This window comes from Myotis yumanensis, unplaced genomic scaffold (assembly GCF_028538775.1).
Source record: "Myotis yumanensis isolate MYYU_CA2020_CCGP unplaced genomic scaffold, mMyoYum1.0.hap1 SCAF_13, whole genome shotgun sequence".
In the NCBI taxonomy this organism is placed as follows: Eukaryota; Metazoa; Chordata; class Mammalia; order Chiroptera; family Vespertilionidae; genus Myotis; species Myotis yumanensis.
Genome location: NW_027223764.1, coordinates 51,529,724 through 51,549,564, shown reverse-complemented (window position 1 = coordinate 51,549,564; position 19,841 = coordinate 51,529,724). Strand labels below are relative to the sequence as shown.

The 19,841-nt window shown below is 41.8% G+C and overlaps 1 protein-coding gene across 4 annotated transcripts in view; it reads right to left on the bottom strand.

Annotated features, from left to right (window-relative positions):
* NRG3 (neuregulin 3) overlaps positions 1-19,841 on the bottom strand; it is a 1,067,761-nt gene that overhangs the window by 583,890 nt on the left and 464,030 nt on the right. For all 4 annotated transcript variants that reach the window (XM_070433103.1, XM_070433106.1, XM_070433104.1 and 1 more), the window contains exon 2: positions 14,142-14,271. In XM_070433103.1, the coding sequence (XP_070289204.1) occupies positions 14,142-14,271 (130 nt within the window). The remainder of the gene's footprint in view (positions 1-14,141; positions 14,272-19,841) is intronic.

The following is a 19,841-nucleotide window of genomic DNA, read 5'->3' as shown; positions in this document are numbered from 1 at the left end:
GGACAGCTATGTTTTCTTCTGCAAAAGGTTGTTCTTTCTGAAATCCTCCTGCTTTTCACTGAGAGAAATGCAGTCAAACAGTATTTTCTGACACAGGTGAAAATGCAATAGATCGCTGTTCTCTGGCTGATTTTAAAACTGGAAGTGACCTGCAGAATTAGCTGCAATCATGCTTGTTCACAAGGAAGAAATTAAGGCCCACAGAAGCTGCTATCACAAATGTCACATGGCTAGGAAGCAGCAAAGCCTAGATTTAGAACATCGTTTTTGAGAAATCAGAGGTGTCCTTTTGAAAATTTAGTCTTCCATTGTAAAATGTGCTTAGCATTTTGTCATCTTTACACACAATGACTTTCTTAGTTAGAAAATTATATATACAACTTTCAAAATTATGTAGACACATGAGCCTCAGATGAGTTATCTTGGATGAACAAAATTCCTGGGGTGATGTGATTATTGGCAACCTTTAACATTTCTCTGAATGTTGTGGAGAACGTGCTCCCCTGACATAAAAGTTCTGCTTCTTGGGAAGAATACTAAATGTCCAGCCTAAACCTATGGATTGAAGATGTGGAATGTAACGTCCTCCCTGACATAACAGAACACCGCTGAGACATTTGGCTCATAACACCGTTGTGGATGAGATGGGCATTGCACCAGAGGACAAAGTCATGTTGCAGGTACCAGGGATTCTTTGCTGGCAGATTCGTGAGCTAATGAGACAACTAGTAGAGAAAAATAAGGGTTTTTTAGAAGCTTCTCAAATATATTCTCAAGCATGGGCAGAAAATCTTGCTCAGACATAATTACGGACCTGCTTATGGGTAGATGAGATTTCCTAGTGGCAGAATTATGGGGACGGGGCCCATTGTGTGCTGAGAGCGTGATTCAGTTCCTCACTGCTCCAAGTGAGGGTCGTGGGCCAGCAGCACAGGCACCATCGGAACGTTGTCAGAAATACAGAATCCCAGGCCTCAGCCAGACCTACGGAGCATGAATCCACAGTTGAACAAAATCTCCAAGGGACTTCCCCTCATTCACTTTTAAGAGTCACTAGTCTCATTCACAGGTTCCCAATCTTGGGAGCCATCTTAAGACCAGATCAGAGGCTTTGGAGGAGGACCCTGGGAATCTATATTTTTAACCATGGCCCTCAGTAATTCATATAATAAAGTTTGAAAAGGTTAAAAGATCAAGAAAGAGCTTGATAGACAAACATAACTGAGACCGGTGCTCAGTCCTGCCACCTACTGGCTGAATGTTCTTTTTTTTTTTTTTACATATTTTATTGATTTTTTTACAGAGAGGAAGAGGGTTAGAGAGTTAGAAACATCGATGAGAGAGAATCATCGATCAGCTGCCTCCTGCACACCCACCACCGGGGATGTGGCTGCAACCAAGGCACATGCCCTTGACCGGAATCGAACCTGGGACCCTTGAGTCTGCAGGCCGACGCTCTATCCAGTGAGCCAAACCAGCTAGGGCAAGCTGGATGTTCTTGAATCAGCTACCTTCCCTCTTAGAGCTTCTTTCTGGACATCAAATGGGGACAGTGCCTTTCTTCACAGATTGGATATGAGGACTAGCTAGGCAGCCACGAAACAGAATATAAAGAGTCGAAACGTCTGCCTTGCGTTTAGTAGGTGTGAAAAAGAAGATGGTGATTGGCATTTGTGTTGCCTCCCACTTAGCCTCTCAAATTTTGCCCTCTGAAAAATGGGGTGGTAGGTATTGTCTAGGGTTCTTTTCACTTATAAAATTTATCTTTGCTGAGTAGCAAAGAAGCAAAGAACTAGAAGCAAAGAAGAACTCACAGCCTGGCAGGTAAGTCAGGTAGGTGAATGGGAATATACAATAGAACAAGCTTTACACACAAATGAATCATTTCATACCTCCACATAATGTTTTCGCTAGCCTGTTGGAAGAGATCAAAGCTGCTATTTCATATCATTAAAGTAATTATGATATCATTCATATATGCTAACCCAGGGAGAAGGGAAGAGCTTTCCAGAGCCCTGAAATAAAACCTTTTCACAGCGTAAGGCCTCCTCGTGGCTTCAATTGTGCCTCGAAATTAGCCCAGGAGAACACCCCACACCAGCAAAACTATGAGCTTATTTGAGGTAGCTGCTTTGTCAGCGCATCCTTTCTGCTAGTTCTTTCCAACCTGAAGTTCCCTGGCTCTCAACTGCCCTATTATTAGCCTCTGTTTTATAATTGCTGGAGAATGCTCCCTCCAGCCGTGGAGCCCCCCACAGCCACCCTCCTCCTGAGGCTCAGAGCTGAGGGCTCCTAATTGAATTTCTGCCCTTCAGGAGCACAAGGTCATTGGGATCAGTGTGCTGTCCAAGGACTCCAGGGAGGCTGGCCGAGGCATGCTGGCCTCCTGCCATCATTTCGGTGTCTGCACCCCCACCGGGGAGCACCCCTCTGCCTGAAGCCCGGGGTCTGTTTATTTAATGTGGTCTTCGGTTGAAAGAGCTCCTTCCCTGATGTCAGCTCGAACTTCAACTGCGTGTCTGGTGTGTTTAAATGAGAAAGTAATGGAAGGAACTGAAAAGCCAGCTTGTTTTAGGAACTCGTACAACCTTCCTTTCTCGGGTTGCTTCTGTACGTGTGTGTCACTTAATAAGCCAACACGTCAAAATGCTACCTGAGCCATTGAGGGTAAGCCCTCCATATTTAACTTACTTTCATCCGAGCCTCATGGCAGCTCTGCTAGAGAAAGAAAGAAGTTTTAGTTGGGAATACGTAGGGCACTTTGCTTGAACATGCCAATAAGCATCGCTAATGTAGCTCCCGTGCATTCTCCCTGAATAATTTAACAATGGCTGATGGTCGAGATATCCTTCAAGGGATGTTTAAATTTTTGGAAAGATTTTAGCACTGGAAAATCATTTCTTATACCTAAGATGTTAATAACTTCCTTTTAGATTATAGCTATTAACTGAATTTTCATGTATTTCATGTGTGTATGTAAAATCATAGATTAATCTGGGTAAAGAAAAAGAATCTTGATTTCATATGTTAATCAATGTGACACTTATTAGGTTTGAAGAACCACACTCTTATCTGCTCTTTCCACTCATCATTAAAATTCAGAGTTGGAGGGAATGGAATAAAAAATGTCATTGTGTCCCAATATTTCTGCGAACCATTGGGACACAAGAGAGGCAATAATTCAGAGAATAAGTGACCAGTAGCATAAAGAATTTATAACATGAAACTGACTATCTTTAATTGCATCTAAAATAATTTTGAAATTTCCTTTCTGGAGTGTGAAGGGAATGTTCTTTGATAGCAGCTTAACTCTCCATACCTTTGTTGGAAAAGGGAGTGCAAGCTTCAAAATGAGAAATGAGGAGGCTTATCTTCCAAATGCAAATTTATTTTTATTTGAAATTAAAATGGTTTATTAAAAATAATCTGACGCATCTAACCCCCCCACCCCCCCACCTCCCCAGGACAGCAGAAAACATGCATACCAACATTCATACGATTATGCTATTGAGAGATTATTTTAAGCAATTCAAAAGCAAGTTTCTTCCTCTCACAAGCTCTCACTGGCTTCAGGACCTTGGGATTTTGGACTCTTCTATGCAGATATGAGCTATGTACATATAGATCATATAGATTGGATGATACAAATCACATAACTTGCCACATTAAATTGAACTAGAAAATGCTCATCTCCAACCCTCTCTTATGCGTTTTTTTTTTTTTAGAACATTTAGCACTATATTCCCACCATCTTTCACTGGACCTGGAATATTGAAAATGCTTAATAAACAGTGGCATAATGACGGAAACAATGTACACAATTGACATTTGTTCTTAATGTAGGTAGGATAGGACTAAACATACATTCTATACTGCTCACATATGACATGTATAAACACATTCTATATCATTCACATGAGACATGAGTGATATAGAATATGTTAGTCACCAAACCATGTTTAATGCTTTCATTTATTCCCTATTTCTTTTAAAAATTTTATTCTTAATTTCTCGTTTGAAAAAAAGTGCCAAGGCAGTTCTACATGTAAATACACTTAATGAATACATTCCCTCTAAGTTCACCAGTTTAAGAAGGACCCCTACCATCCCCAGGATGGCTCTGGTGGCCAGTGATTGTCAGGGTTTGTCCAACACGGAACCCTGTCTTGCTAGATCATGTTGCTTTCCCTATGCTCCCAACAGCAAATTTCCTAAAGAAAGGAACCATCTTGTTTACCATTGAACCTCCATGTCCTGATGATGCTGGATATTTAAGAAGTATACCATATACATGTGTGTGTGCACATGTGTGTACATAGGGCTAATTTTTCTTATCTGATATTCATAGAACCATCAAAATGACTGTTATCATTTAAAAAATACAGAATTGTAGAGATGTACTCCAAGATAAAATTCAGAAAGGCTGTCTTCAGTTTCTTTCTACAAGACAAGGAGGGATTGATCCTCTTGTCACATTCTTGTAAAACTTATATTAAGAAGTTAATATAAATAAGATATATGTGTATATCTTCAACGTTTTATTTTCAAGCAGTTGGAATTTCAGGATTCCTAGGTCACTTGGATTTTAGAAGAGAGAGACTGGTTGGTGGAGAAGTCAAGTATGTAGATCTTAGAGTAAGCCTGCATAGTCTGAGTCCCGGCTCCACTGCTGTGTAGCCTGAGGAGTGCCCTTGGCCTCATCATTTACATCAAGCATGTCAAACTCGCAGCCCACAACGAATATTTTTGCTGGCCAGCCAATATAACGTTTGAAGAAACGTATGTAAGAAACGTTTTAATAAAAATTTCAAGACTTAACTTTTACAATATCCTGTTTACATAATTATGAATAACGAACTACAACATTCGCTAATGACCAATTACTATAATCGTGTTGCATTCATTTCCCTTACACGCCTTACGCACAGGCGCACCATTTCTCTCCACTAATACTAGCAGCGAATATTTTAGCAGCCCATTGCCCTGTGGTTAGTCTTGTACTGATTTGCTTGGTATGCGCAACAGGAAATATTTCCCTTTCAGAGAACAAGAAAAATAGGTTTATTTGCATTATGCTTATTAATTTGTGCAGTTATTCAGTGTCTGGTAAGTTAATGTTCAAGAAAAAAATATTAATTTTTATTAAAATGTTCCATTATTTTATGTTAACGATTACTCATTTATTTCAGCCCTTTGTATTCAGCATGTCTCTCTCATAGTAAACCTGCTATGAAAATTGAAGCCTTTGTTTTTTGCAGCCTACATGAACGTAAACCTTGTTTATTTGGCCCGGGTTAGCCTTTGAGTTTGACATGCTTGATTTATACTGTACACCTCCCTCCCAGGGTCCCCGTGGGGCCCCACACACAGGAGCAGCATGTGGGCAGCCCTGGGTTTGCTAATGCCTTCCACTCGGGGAGGGGCCGTTATCTGAGGTACAAAAGACAGTGGGCTTTGCTCCTTAAATCGATTTTACTTTTTTTTTTAATATATATTTTATTGTTTTTTTACAGAGAGGAAGGGAGAGGGATAGAGAGTTAGAAACATCGATGAGAGAAACATCGATTCAGCTGCCTCCTGCACACTCCCCACTGGGGATGTGCCCGCAACCAAGGCACATGCCCTTGACCGGAATCGAACCCGGGACCCTTCAGTCCGCAGGCCGACGCTCTATCCACTGAGCCAAACCGGTCAGGGCTTTACATTTTTCTTTAAAATGCTCAGACCAAAGTGAAGTGGAAAGAAATGCCATCTTTAGGAAGGTGGAAATGCTGCCCAGTGATCTAAAACTTAGGCTAGAACAAGAGTCCACTCCTTAGTAGAGGGCAGACTGCACCAGGGTGTTGCAAATTCCCTGGTTGCCTCAGGAGAATGGGCAGAACACCCAGCCATCTCTGTCCTGTTCCAGAAGGTTTCCCTGGAATCTTTGCCCGAGAAGCCTGCACAGCAAGGCTGAGGTACCACGGGTAACGCCGCTCACATCTAGCCATACAGATAGAGCATCTCTAGCTAACAGCATATTCATGGAGATGCTCTTCATTTTCAACCAAACCTGGTTAGGCCATCATGTCCACTTAAACGTCTGCCTCCCAGGCACATCCACTTAAACCTCTGCCTGTGCTGTGGCCCCCGGGCCGCTCCAGCCTTTAGGGACTGCGTGCACAGGCAGGAAGTGGTGCTGGGAAGCATATACAAGGGCTACTGTAGAGGGTACACCGAAGGGTCCTCAGCCAGAATAGTCTGAACTCTACGAGGGAATGAGAGGTGGTTGTTTTTTTTATTTTGCATGTTCCTCTCTTCAGGATTGTCAACAAGAATCCCCTTAACAAAAGGTGGCGTCTGGTTCCTTCTTTTCTCCTAAATTTACTGCCTGAATAACTACAATGACCCTTGATTCTGAGAAGTGTTCTTGCCCATGAATAGGCATTCTTATGTTGTAAAATAATTTCTCTGGGTCAGTTTTCTATAACTCCCACAGCGGGTCTAAGCTGGACCCTGTGTGCTGGGGCACTGAAGTGCCCATCTAGAAGCCCTGGCACAAATCAACTGACCTGTGAACAGCTGTGCAGATAAAACAGCAACATACACACCAGACATGTGTTGTACCCCACATACGCCCCAAGATTCACCACCTGTTCATACCAGACAGGTACATGTTATTACATCAATCCTCACATGGGTCCTCAAGTGAGTAATATAATTTCCCCATTAAACAGACAGGAAAACAGAGTCACAGAGACATTGATGAAGTAGGAAATGAAAAACATTTTTTTCTCTTAAAGCTATAGTCAACAAGAAGAAAATCTTGGAAAATCAAGACTTGGCTGCAGAATTGAAGGAATAACAGAAAACTGCTAATTTGTCAGAGTATCAAAATTTGCAGGAAGAAGGCTAAACCCTCAGAAAATACCTAGGACTCCCTCGGCAGGCCCTGTCTGCCCCTTTTAAGCCACAGTCTCTTCTTAATGAAGTAGGCAGACATTATACTGTTTCTCCCAGGGACTCCAGCAAACATTCTCTGGCTTGGTTTCCATGTGAGTGGGAGGGAGGGATGGAGAGGGAGGGTCTATCATATACATAATGCCAGGTGTGCATTTGGAGTTTTCTATATGCTGCTGTTTTCAATTTTTGCACTAACCTTTTAAGGCTGATTTTTTTTTAAATCCTCACCCGAGAATATTTTTTCCATTGATTTTTAGAGAGAGTGGAAGGGGGGAAGGGGAAGAGACAGAAACATCCATGTAAGAGAGACACATCCATCAGTTGCCTCATGTAACTTGTGCCAGGGATCGAACCCGCAACTCAAGTTTGTGCCCTTGACCGGGAATGGAACCCGAGACACTTCAGAGGGCAGGCCAATGCTCTAACCACTGAGAACATCGGCCAGGGCAATTTTTTTTGTTATAAAGAACTAAAGTTTCTGGTTAAATGACTTGCTAAAAAATTCACACAGCCAGTAGAAAGCTGAGCAAAGCTGTTAACTCAGATCTCTCCATCCTGAATGCCCACGTCTGCCTCATGTACCTCTTACCCTGTCCTATAAGGGAGCTATTTAGAAAAGCAAATTTATGTCAATTCTTTTTTTTTTTCAATTTTTGATAGAACAAAATAACCAAATCATAATAACCACCTCAAAAAATACCATTTCATGCTTCAACTAGAGCTGCCAAACAAGTTAGAAACACATACAAATAAGGTAAAAGTCATTGGCAATTAACTAAAAGATGTTATTATTCCTTATAATAATGTGCTTTTCTGGTATTTTGCATGGTATTTCAGTAACCCTTTAAAAGCACCAGTTCTGGCCCTGGCCGGGTGGCTCAGTTGGTTGAGCATTGTCCCATACACCAACAGGTTGGCGGTTAGACCCCTGGTCAGGGTGTATAGGGAAGGTCAGTATTTCTTTCTCACATCAATCTCTCTGTCTTTCTGTCTCTTTCCCTTCCTCCCTCTCTCAAAACAAAAAAAAATCAATGAAAAATACCTTCCGGTGAAGATAAAAAATAAACAAAACCCCAACTCCGGTTCAATCAAACAAATTACACTAGAAGAAGCAAACCAGTGCCGAAGTGCCATCAAGTTGCAAAATTAAGTACATTGTGTTGTTGTTCTTTGTTTGCTTTTGAAGCTAATGAGACAATTTTGACAAACTTCATCCATGGAAAAGAACGAGACGAATGGTTATAACTTGGCTCATTTCTTCTTGTCAAATGCAATCAGCAGACCGCCCGTTATGAACGTGGCTATTGCGAATTATTCAAATTACATCTGGGCTCTGGCAAATATTCTCAGGAACATTCATCTGATGAAGCTGAAAATCCGTCGAAGATTCCTCCCCCTGTGACTCAATCCCGTTCTGCGGGGCCTCTGCCTGGGCTTACAGATGGCTCAGCCTCCGTCCTGCCCTGTCAATGGAGTTCGGGGAAATGTGCCAAAACTCCATTTCCATTCTGACTTGCTTCAACCACACAGTCATTAGCTGCTCTCGGAGCACTTAGGAGAACATTTGATAAAAAGGACCCTGGCTGGGTGGGAGAGCTAAGGGAATTCCAAAGTGACAGCCCAAAGCACTGAGAGGGATGGCCTGCAATTTCAGCCACTAAATCACAGGGGTATGGTCGCCTCGCACACAGCCGCCGCTCTTACAAATGGAAGCTTTGATTTGAAAGCTCACTCAGGCCGAGCACAACACAGCAAGGACAGCGACTCCTTGGGGGGTTCTGTCACCTTTCTATGGCTCCCCCCACTCACGGTTCCTCCCAGCATTTCCCCAGATGGCTGCCCAGGCCCTCAGTCCCTTTATGGAGGCATCGACTCAGGCAAAGGTCGCCAGCTTTCCTCTTTCTCTAGCAGTTCCATATTTCAACTGATTCAAGCATCTTCAAGTGAATTACTTGATTGATTTCCAAAATGATCACTACAGGTCAAATTCAGCTCAAATGCTCTCCTTTCCAAAGCTTTGAAAATCCATTTGTGCAGCAAGGATGGTAAAACATTTAATGAACTTCAATTCGGACGAGACACATCCTTTTCACTTAAATTTGGCCTTGAAGCACGTTGGCCCACACACATGCCTAGCAATCTTTTCGGTTACAATGGCTACCTCTTTGACTCCAGTGAAATATATTACAGGTAGCACCGTTTCCCAATTTCTTAAAACAGTATAAATAAATATTTTAGAGAGCATCCTGCTTCGATTCAGAATATTTGGATTCGAGGAGTTCCTAGGGAATTGCTTTCTTTCTTTATCCAGCTTCATTTATGTAGGATGTATCTTCCTACTTTTATGTTTCAAAACAAGTGAATTTAGTATTGAAAAAATTATTATAAAACGTATAAACGTATAAAGAGTACAAGTGAATAATTAAAAGAAGAGACAGACACACTCGAATATTCTAGGCAGTGTTATATCTGAAAGGGCTTAATGGGAAGTTCTCTTAGCTTAAAAAAAGTGAATTATAATGACCTCAATTTAACAGAGAAAGGGACATTATCTATCTTTCTTAATGGATAGGTGAGAAGCAGGGGCCAACCTTCTTAACCAGGAATTACATAAATGAAATATATGTGCCAGGTAGAGATCTTACAAAATTCATAAAGATCAAAGAAGAATATAGCTGTAAATCCTAATAGCATTTTCATTTACCTATTTTTCATAATTTGGTCAATTATTATATGTTCATCTTTGCAATTTAATAACCTGACTTGCATCCATAACGTGAAATAATAAACATTTCCATGTCCTTAAAACAGTTTAAATTGTCCAAACATCTAAATTCAGTATTTTCTTTTTCTATTACAAATAAACCTGTGTTGAACATCCTTACAAATCAATCTACATATGAGTCTTATAGGCGAAATTCTTAGAAATGCCATAAAGATTTTGAAACATTATCTGCAGAGGGTATTTAACAATATGCACTTCTTCACATAGTGACTATGTTTCTACTGAACTCTCACCAGAGTATTTGCTTTTTCAAATATTTAAATGTATGCTAGCCAAACAAAGGGATTAATTTGCATGTCTCTGTGAGGCTGGGTATTTTTCATGTTTATTGGTTATTTGTATTTCTTTTTAAGGGAAAAGTATGTTGCTCTCTTTGTCCATTTTCCTGTTGTTGAGGATAAAACTTAGTGTCACTCTTATTCATCTATGTGACTTTTCAAAATAATTACCTGCCATATTTGTTGTACAGTTTACTGATCATGTATCTGTCTTTTAATTTCATTTCTGATTTACAATATTCATGTCAAAAACAACGTTTCACACGGTTGTGACAATGCTGTTCATTTATAGTTCAAGAAGCCCTTACAATTGCTGGCATAAATAAATATGTAATAATTTTTTACCATTTCCATTAAGACTTTATTTATTTATTAATTATATAAACTTATGAATTCATTAAGAACAACTTTTGGTACAGAGAAAGAAGTAAAAATCCTATTTTGATTGGCTGTAACTGATAGTAAACCAAATTTGCCCCATGATCAGTGTCTCAGTTTTCCTCCGATTTATGAATGTCCCCTTATTCTATATGAAGTTTCACTATATGCCATGTTCTCTTTTTATTAATCAGTCAGCCAATGGTCTATGACTTCATAGTATATTTTAAATTCAGCGAGATCAAGTTTGCCTATTTACTGATTATTTTTTAAAATCCCTCTGTCCAGTGTTTTAGAATCTTTGCATTCCTCTGAAATGTTCATTAGTTTGCTCTATAATTTCTAATTATTCATACTATAAATGGATTTTGAAAAGATCCACTAATAAATACACTAAAGAGAGAAAATAACAAATAGAAACACATGAAACCTCCCTTATCCAAGGCTGGCACTGTTAACATGTTTGTGCATTTCTTTCAAAATCTCTATCAGGGATGACCCTGCTAGTTTTGCTACGATTCTTCCTTGGCTGGTAAACAGAAAAGTGTTAGAGCATGATCAAAATTATGATGCAGAAAAAAATGTTTGATTCAGTTTATCGTAGAACTGTGATTTATTCTTAAAATACTAGAAAACATAATCAATTTCTCTCAGATGTGAATGTCTAATCTTTTGAGACATGGAAAAAGTAAACAAGTTAATGAGCTAGATTCACTCACACCCTTTTACATTGTTGCTCTGATATATTACATCGTGTTTAATTTCACTGGAAACATAATCCAGTTAGTAATGTATCATAAAGATATCCCAGTAGCATGCCAGTCATGCGGAACACTTTCTCTGGTTTTCTTTATTTCCTAACGATGAAGAATTTCACTTGCTCCCAGCACATTACAAAATATAGTGCCATTTAATTCTTAAGTTCATTTCTGTATGTATTTATTCAACAGTATCTTGGTGATAGGAAGTGCTCAATAAACATTTGTCAAATGGAGAAGAAAGAATGAAACACGCCACTTAAATAGAGTGCTGTGCAAAATGGCACATTATTAATGACTACATTGGAAGTCCTAGAAGTGGCTGATGTAGGAAGAAATGTAAGTCTTTATTCAACAGCAAAGTCTGGGAGATGAATAGCGGGCACATGCAATGTGTGATTTATTCATATGCACAAGTAGGAGATTTATAGGGCGCTATTAAGCTACTCAAGTTCCCACTCAGTTTTAGGCTGCTCTTTTGTCATGATTAGCTATGTTGTGACTATGTTAAATAACAGGTTGAATGTGATGAAATATGCAAAATGATTGAACAGATTTTACATGGACATTGTTCCAGATAAGCCATGGCTGTATCTCTGCTTGTGTTTAAACAATTAGACTCATGCACATCTACAAAAGCAAAAGCTCTTTTATCTGGACCTGAGGTCCTTTGTCAGAGAGTGGGCTGGGTCTCCCAATTCATCCCTATGTTGAAGTCCTAACCTCCAAACCTAGACTGTGACCATATTTGGAGAAAGGGTTTTTGTAGAGGTAAAGTTAAAATAGGGTCACTACGTTAAATTAGGGAGTGGACCCTGATCCAATATGACTGGTATCCTTATAAGAAGAGCAAATCTGGATGCAGACATGCACAGACTGAAGACAAAGAGAGAACACAGGGAACAGTCAGCCACCTATAAGCCAAAAAGAGAGCAGGAAGGGCGCCCCTCTTCCATGGGCTCAGAAGGAATCACCACCAGCACCCTGACCTCAGGCTTCTGACTTCCGGACTGTGAGAAAATAGATCCTGGCTATGTAAGCCACCCGATCTGTGGTGCTTTGTTACAACAGCCTAGCAAATTATGTCCATGAACTAATAGACAATATAATGAGGAAGAATGTTGAGAGAGAATGAGACATCTTTCAACCTCTCAGCTTTAGAAAAAAATGAGTAATACCAGCCAGCATACTGTCCTCGGGGTCAAACACCATCAGAAAAGTCACTGTTCCAGGTGAGACCTCTGACTTACCCACCCCATCACTAACCCATTAGGAACTGAAACTCAATTGATTTCACTGCCCACTTCCACACCGTGCGCCCTGGGATTGGACAAGGTAGCTGTAACATGTGCTTGCGTATCTGTAAGAGTGTGCAAGCTTGCCATGCTTTCAAAGGGTAGCTCATGCTTGGCTTTGCCCCTTAGGTCTCCAAGTCACCCGTGCGTCTCCTATCTGTGTCCATGCTGACCTAACAAATGTAACAAGAGGAGAGGAATGCAAGGAGGAGCCATTCCCAATCCCTTCACCCCCAACCCAGGGTCACAGAGAACAGGAAGAGGGTATACATTTTATGAACGGGGGGTACATGTAATGGCACTGCCCAAGGCACAGGAAAGCCTCCATGGCGAGGTGAGAAGGTCACAGTTGTTAACCTGACATGCGACGCGCAGTAGCGTTCACAGAGACCTGCCACTATCACCTCTCTCAGCTCTTCCAAATCTGGGACCGGCCCACTGTGGCAGCTCATCGCCCTGGAGCGAGGCTGGCCCAGGGTGCCAGGCAAGTGTCACTGACACGTTCTAAGTCCGCAACTCTACCATGCATTTCTCTGTGTCATCTTAGTAACAGTCAAGTTTTATAATAGCAACAGAGAGAGCAAAGTCATAATTTTCCATGCTTCATGACTCAGAATAATTAATTTAATAACTGTGTCATGTGAGAAGAGTAAAGAAAGAGGAGAGGGGTGTGGATATATATGATCATTGAAGCATAAACAGCTGCAAGGAAAACAAATTGCCCGGAGAGGGCTGGAAGCAAAGCTCGCTGGAAATATTTTTCAGATGCTAATTTGATTCTTCTATGGAGCCTTAAAGCAGCAGGGTCCGCAGGTGCACTGTTTATCTCCACATGTTTTTATTTTTAGCAGTTACGTAACCTCATGTCTCTAAAAACCAATTAAACACCTTCCTGATCTCTACTGAGAATTTTCCCAAAGTAGTTCTCTACCCAGGCCGCAACAGAAGGGCGATTGCATTTACAAGCGCCTGCTGGAGGGCGTTTCATCATCAGAGGTGTCGGAAATGTATTGAAATGAATAAACGGGGCAGAAGCAAAGGAAGACGCAGTTTGCCTGGACACAGTGACAGTCTCCAGGGTTTGGTGCACAGCAAACATTGAGACGCCAGATCTCAGATGAGCAGTTCTCTCTGTTGTGCCACAGTCTATAGCAGCGGTTCTCAACCTGTGGGTCGTGACCCCTTTCACAGGGGTCGCCTAAGACCATCCTGCATATCAGATATTTACATTACGATTCATAACAGTAGCAACATTACGGTTATGAAGTAGCAACGAAATAATTTTATGGTTGGGTCACAACATGAGGAACTGTATTTAAAGGGCCAGGAGGTTGAGAACCACTGGTCTAAAGGTTTCCAAGAAGGGATTCCTCCAAGTGGGAGCACATGTGCCTAAAACCCACACCAAAAACACAGGCCGCTGAAGGGAGTGAACCATTATTCCTATCAGGTTGGTAGTCCTTAAAGCAAATCGCCCTTTACTTAATCAGGTAAAACTCAAATCTTGTCTACTTTCATTCAGTTTTATCTTCCTCAGATACAAAAGATACCAGCCTTCTCCCTTCTCCCATTAAGACTCTTGATTCCACCATTCGAACAGCCGGACTGTAGGCACCTCCTTGTATATTCAAGGGGCTGCACCTCCCCTCCCCGCGCCAGACGTCTCTGAGGGCCTGCCCTGGGGCCAGGGGCCGCAATGGCTTACCGACAATGTTTGTGGGATCCGGTCAGGGTTTCGATCACGAAGCACTCGCCGTCGTTGAGACAGTAGGCCAGGTCCTTGTCTCGGCAGGGCTTGAAGTGCTCGGACCGCTCGGTGGCATACGTGGTGGTGTCTGTAAGGGAAGCACACGGAACGGTGCGGTCAGTGGTGCGTTCTGACACCCCGGCTCCTGTCACTGCCCTGAATCTCCGCATGGAGGCCCTCTCCTGGCACTGACCGTGGGAACGCTAGACAGACCGGATGAAACCTCCCCTGTAATGAAAAAATGCAATTGGATGTGACCTCCTCCAAGTTCATACAGTGAAACCTAATCCCCAAGGTAATGGTATTAGGAAGCGGGGGCCTTTGGCAGAGATTAGGTCATGACTAGATCTCCAAGACCCGCTTTGCCCATTGGGTCACGTGAAGACACAGCGAGAAGACCGCCTTCTATGAACCAGGAAGACCTCACCGGACACTGAATCTGCAGGCACCTTGACCTCGGACTTCCCAGCCTCCAGGACTATGAGAAATAAGTTTCTGCTGTTCCTTATAAGTAACCCAGTCTTTGGTATTGTTATAGCAGCCTGGACAAACTGCATTGGCTGTCTTATTTCTCCATGAGGTTTTAACAACTGGGATCACTGGAGACAAGCCTTATCTGAGGGTGCATTCGCTGTGAAAACCAAAGGACCCTTCAAACTCCTCCAATCTGCTCTCATTAATTTCAGTTCTAACAAACACATTGTGTGCGGGAATGAAACAATGCCCCCGTCCATTTAGTGTTGCCAAATGTCATCAAACATCTGATCAGTGTCTATTGTGACTGATTGTGGAAACCATTGTCAGTTTCTGTGAGGTTTTTTTGATGTTTATTTTTGTTTTTCAGTTATAGCTGTAATTGGCTAATAGCCAAGCCAATTATCCCTTCACTTGATCCTTTTGTTATGTAATTAAAATGCAAATGTTCCAAATTCTAAAACAGAATCTTTAATGTGAAATTTTTTTTCTGGTGATTATTTAACAGAACCAAATTATTGCCATTTTTTAAGCATTATCTTAAACATGTATTTTAAAATCATAATTACTTACATTTTTTTCAACTAAGCAACACATCTACATCTACTTCCTAAACACAAAACTAGCCATAAGTATGTGCTGTCTGCTAGACACAGACTCTATTATCACGTGTAGACATCCTAGTTTCACGTTTTCAGCAACAAGTGTATTAGCACTAATCTCACATTCGGAAAAATATATTTTAAAAGTCAAAGATGAAAAATGATTCGTCTTTTGAGCTCTTTTAATTTCCTTTTCACAGACCTACATTAACACTAATATTCAACAGCACAGGCAATTGTACCTGCTTACTACCCGGAGGTTGCAATGAGCCGTCCCTGGCCATCATCCACACTGAGGGGGCAGTGATCTTCCTAAAAGGAGATTCACTCCTTTCCTTCAACATTTAAAACTCCTCTGAGAGCCCCATTCCCATAGGAATAACTCAAAATCCCATAGTGGGGCAAAGAAAGACAATAGGCCATGTGGAATTTTGCCTGTCTAATCTCATCTTCTTGCACCCTAAAACACACACCTTAATTTCTGTTTTTTCATTTCCCCAAATACCAGGAACTATCACACTGCTCCAATCTAGACCATCTTTAGCTTTGCTGGAAGACACCGAGAAATCGTTCAGAGCGTGCATCATTTCCCCCTTGCGCCCTTCTAGCACTTTTTATCGCTGGCATCACTGTGCTTAATGCTACAAGCAACCATTTCTTCACGTTTGTTTCTTTAGTCTGTGAGTTCCTTGAGGCCAGACTGAGCCTGAGCCTTAATCAGAACTGGTGCTCAGTAAAAACGTTTTCAGTAAATGTGATCACTCTAACATCACCAACAGTTTAAATGCCAGGATGAAAGATATGATAGTTACAATCATATGAACATTAATGCGCATTCTACAACAAAATGTTAGATACAACTTCACATTAATGTTATCATTTTAGTATACTCATTTTAACATTGATGAATATTGAAAAATAAATATTATCTTCAGATTCAGACAGATGCTCACTCATATACTACTCATATTCCATGAGCATTGTAGAACCCACTTCTAATATCCTTTCTTGGTGATACAATGGGAACTTATTTTTTCCATTTCAAAATACCTGCCCATTAATACTTTGTCACAAAATAAAGGCTCTGTAAAACAGACATATCTTCTGTTTTCCAAGATAAATCTACAGGATGATTTGTTATTTAAGACAGTATGTGATAAATAGTTTCACAGGCTCAATCTCTCTTTCCGTGGGAAATACTTAAAATTCAAGAGCTCCAAGCAAAAGATTCAGTAGGGAACACTACACAGTTGACTACTACTGTGACTGCTGAAGTATAGTAACTCATGATCAAGTTAATTAAGTTTTCCTTTAATTTCTATTATCCATTTATTGATATCCACTGATCATTTCTCTAAGAACAGCTCTTCATTAAAATGACCTACAGCATAAAAAGTGAGATCCTTCTTTCATAATCAGTGGTTTTAACAAGCTACAGGCTCCAAGAGCAATACGATGGCAAAGCAATTACAATCAATTAGTTTCATCTGACAACTACTGTCTCCAGTGGTTACCTCCCCATTCTACCAACTGCTTTCCCCATCATGTCATCCTCTAACAGAGGTTCAGAGACCCAGGTAAATGCCTCTGCAAACACCCAAGTTGTGAGAGAATAGAGATTGTCAGGCTTAACATACTCAGGTTTCCTATTTCCACTGCTCAGAGAACCTCAAAATTAAATTAAAATGCACCTGCTTATCCTTCACAATAACTTGACTGAATTAAAAGAAAATTGCATTAGTTTGGTAACTGAATATAATAAAAAGTAATGGGATGTGGGGCTTAATCTTTCTATACTATATAATAAAAGGCTGATATGCAAATATGAACAGCAGAATGACCGGTTGCTATGACGCGCACTGACCACCAGGGGGCAGACGCTCAACACAGGAGCTGCCCCCTGGTGGTCAGTGCACTCTCACAGGGGAGTGCCGCTTAGCCAGAAGCTGGGCTCACCACTGGCAAGCGCAACTGTGGTGGCTGGAGCCTCTCCCACCTCTGCTGCAGAACTAAGGATGTCTGACTGCCTCTGGGGAGAGTGCGCCTAAGCCCTCAGTCAGACATCCCCCAAGGGCTCTTGGACTGCGAGAGGCCACAGGCTGGTCTGAGGGACTCCCCTGAGTGCACCAATTTCATGCATCGGCCTCTAGGAGGTAAATAAACTGCAATCATCAATATATTTGAAATCTTTGAATTCATCTGAGCATTTAATCATATGGTACCCGTATAGCACTACTCACCTAAAATTACAGACATTGGGCAAGGTAAAGAAAACGCACCAGGATGGAGGGGAAGAAAAGAGAAAAAAAAAATACATGTATAGAGATTTTCTAAAAGAGAGGCCTGAAAGATAAAGGAATGTTAGGCTTAAAATGAACAAAGATGGTGCTAAGGAAGGCTCCTCCAAGCACATGACTGAAGGTCCAGGTCTCAGGTCAAGGAAGTCCATTGCTGGCAGGGGGGATAGAGCCTGCACTTGGGGCCGCAGGGGTTGTGCAATTATCCAGACCACTCGTCTGGCACTAGTTATCTAGAGTTAAATGTGTTTTCTTATATTTTTATGGGCTTCAGTCTCTACCCCTAGGGAGGTCAGGGAGAGTGCCTTGCTTTTAAGTTTTGTATTTTTTCCACATCATGTAGCCTACAAAGTAAGCAATCAGTACAGTAATTAAACACACAGTGGGAGGTGGTGGTGCTTACTGCATTAAAGGCGAAATGGGAAGAAAATGTAAGGCTGGAAGACAGAAATCCCTGCAGATTTTGCAATGAAAGTTAATTTATTAATGAATTAAAACAATGACTGGTTTTCCCCTTAAGTACCGAGTGGAACCTGAAGATTGCGGGTGGAGGAGTTCTATGTTGCCGGCACAATGCCACACACAACGGGGAGCACAGATTTTGTTGTGGGAACAAGAGTGCCAAATGGGCTATTACAGATAATAACTGCAGCAGATAATCAAAGAAAGGGGGAGTGTCATTTGGGCTGCAGTTATCTTGGAGGGCTTCCCAAAGGGCTGGCCTTCGGGCGAGGTCTTAAAGGGGGATGATTTCATTGGCCCAGGAAAAGGAATGGCACCTACTGATCTGAAGAGGGCCACACCTATGGAAGGAGAATGATGAGGCCCTAGTACACTCTTCACATTCCCGGCTTGAAAATGTCAGTTTCATCAAGCAGTTCTTTCCTTTCCCCACTGAGTTCATGACATGACAATTCTCCAAGATAAGTTTAGAATCTGGTGGTGCATCTAAAAGCTTTCAGGATTAGGAAAATGCTTTTACAGGCCAGAAGCCATTTCAATAAGGTCATTGACTCCAGCAGTGGGTCTGCGGGAGCCCTGGTGGGAATGAACCTGCTGCTCTACATTACAATCCCCCCTGGAATCTGCCACTTTGTGCCCCCCAGGAGGGAGCACTGGCATGGGACTGAGCTAGAAAATACTGCATGGCCAAGGAAAGCTGCAAGGAAAGGGAAACAAACCATTTCTCAGCTGGCGAGAGGCAAAGATAGCTCTGTCCCGTGGCCGAGAGATCAGATGGCTGTTCGCTTTGCTGGCGTGGGAGAAATGGGGAGTGCTGGGCGAGGAATTTCAAGTTCAATTGAGTCTCAGGGCTGCTGTGAGGACTGAAGGTTCCTTGTGTGTCCCAGAGCTACCATTTCTCACCGCCCACGTAAAGAGGACTCTTGTTAAATTTGCATGACCTACCTGCCACCTTCCCCTTTGAAATGTTCCTTTAAGAAACTCCTCTCTGGCTTAAGCAAACGCTCCCAGGACAGAGCTTGCTCAGCGGAATCGCATTTATTTGGGAACGGCGGAGCTTATTGATGCTGAGTATTTTCCCTTCTACCTGCACGGGCACGCACATGCCCATACAAACTGCTTCCAGCTCCAATAGGTGGAATAGCAGCTGCTGTCACTGAAGCCGTTGGCGCGGGGTGGGCTCTATGCTCTGTGCTTCACACACACCATCCTGCTCCCCACATCGCTGTACTGAATGGCTTCAGTCTATGTCACTCTCTCTAAATCCATGGATATTTAAACATTTCCCATCTCGTTGGACTCTCAGAAGAACCTGACATTCAGCTGCTGCCTTCATGATGAAAGCTTTCACTGGCTCTGATGGTATCACATAGCCTTGACTTTCCCCTTGCTTTTTGGATTTTGTCATCTCGGCCTCATCTAATTTGTATGTAAAAGCTGGCTCACTTAAGGACAGTTCTTCAAATAACTCCTGGTCTACTCTCAGCACAGTGCTAAGCTTTTCCTTTAGCTGTGTCTGGCCTTAAAACAACAGTATGAGTTTTTGCTGTTATTTATGCTTTTATGCATATTTTACAAATGGAGAAATCAAGTCTCACAGATTTACATCACTGGCACAAGATCACATGACTCTGACCTTGCAGCTTGCTCTACTGTACTGTCCTTCATGGGCCACGTTTTTTTTTATTTGTGTGATTGTTTTGTTTGTTTGGGTTGGTTTTCACGATTACTTATTCCCTGGCTGAGGACTACTCCGGGTGTGGTCCTCAGGCCAGCAGCAGCAGCACCACCTTCTGGGGGTGTATTAGAAGGATAACCTTGAG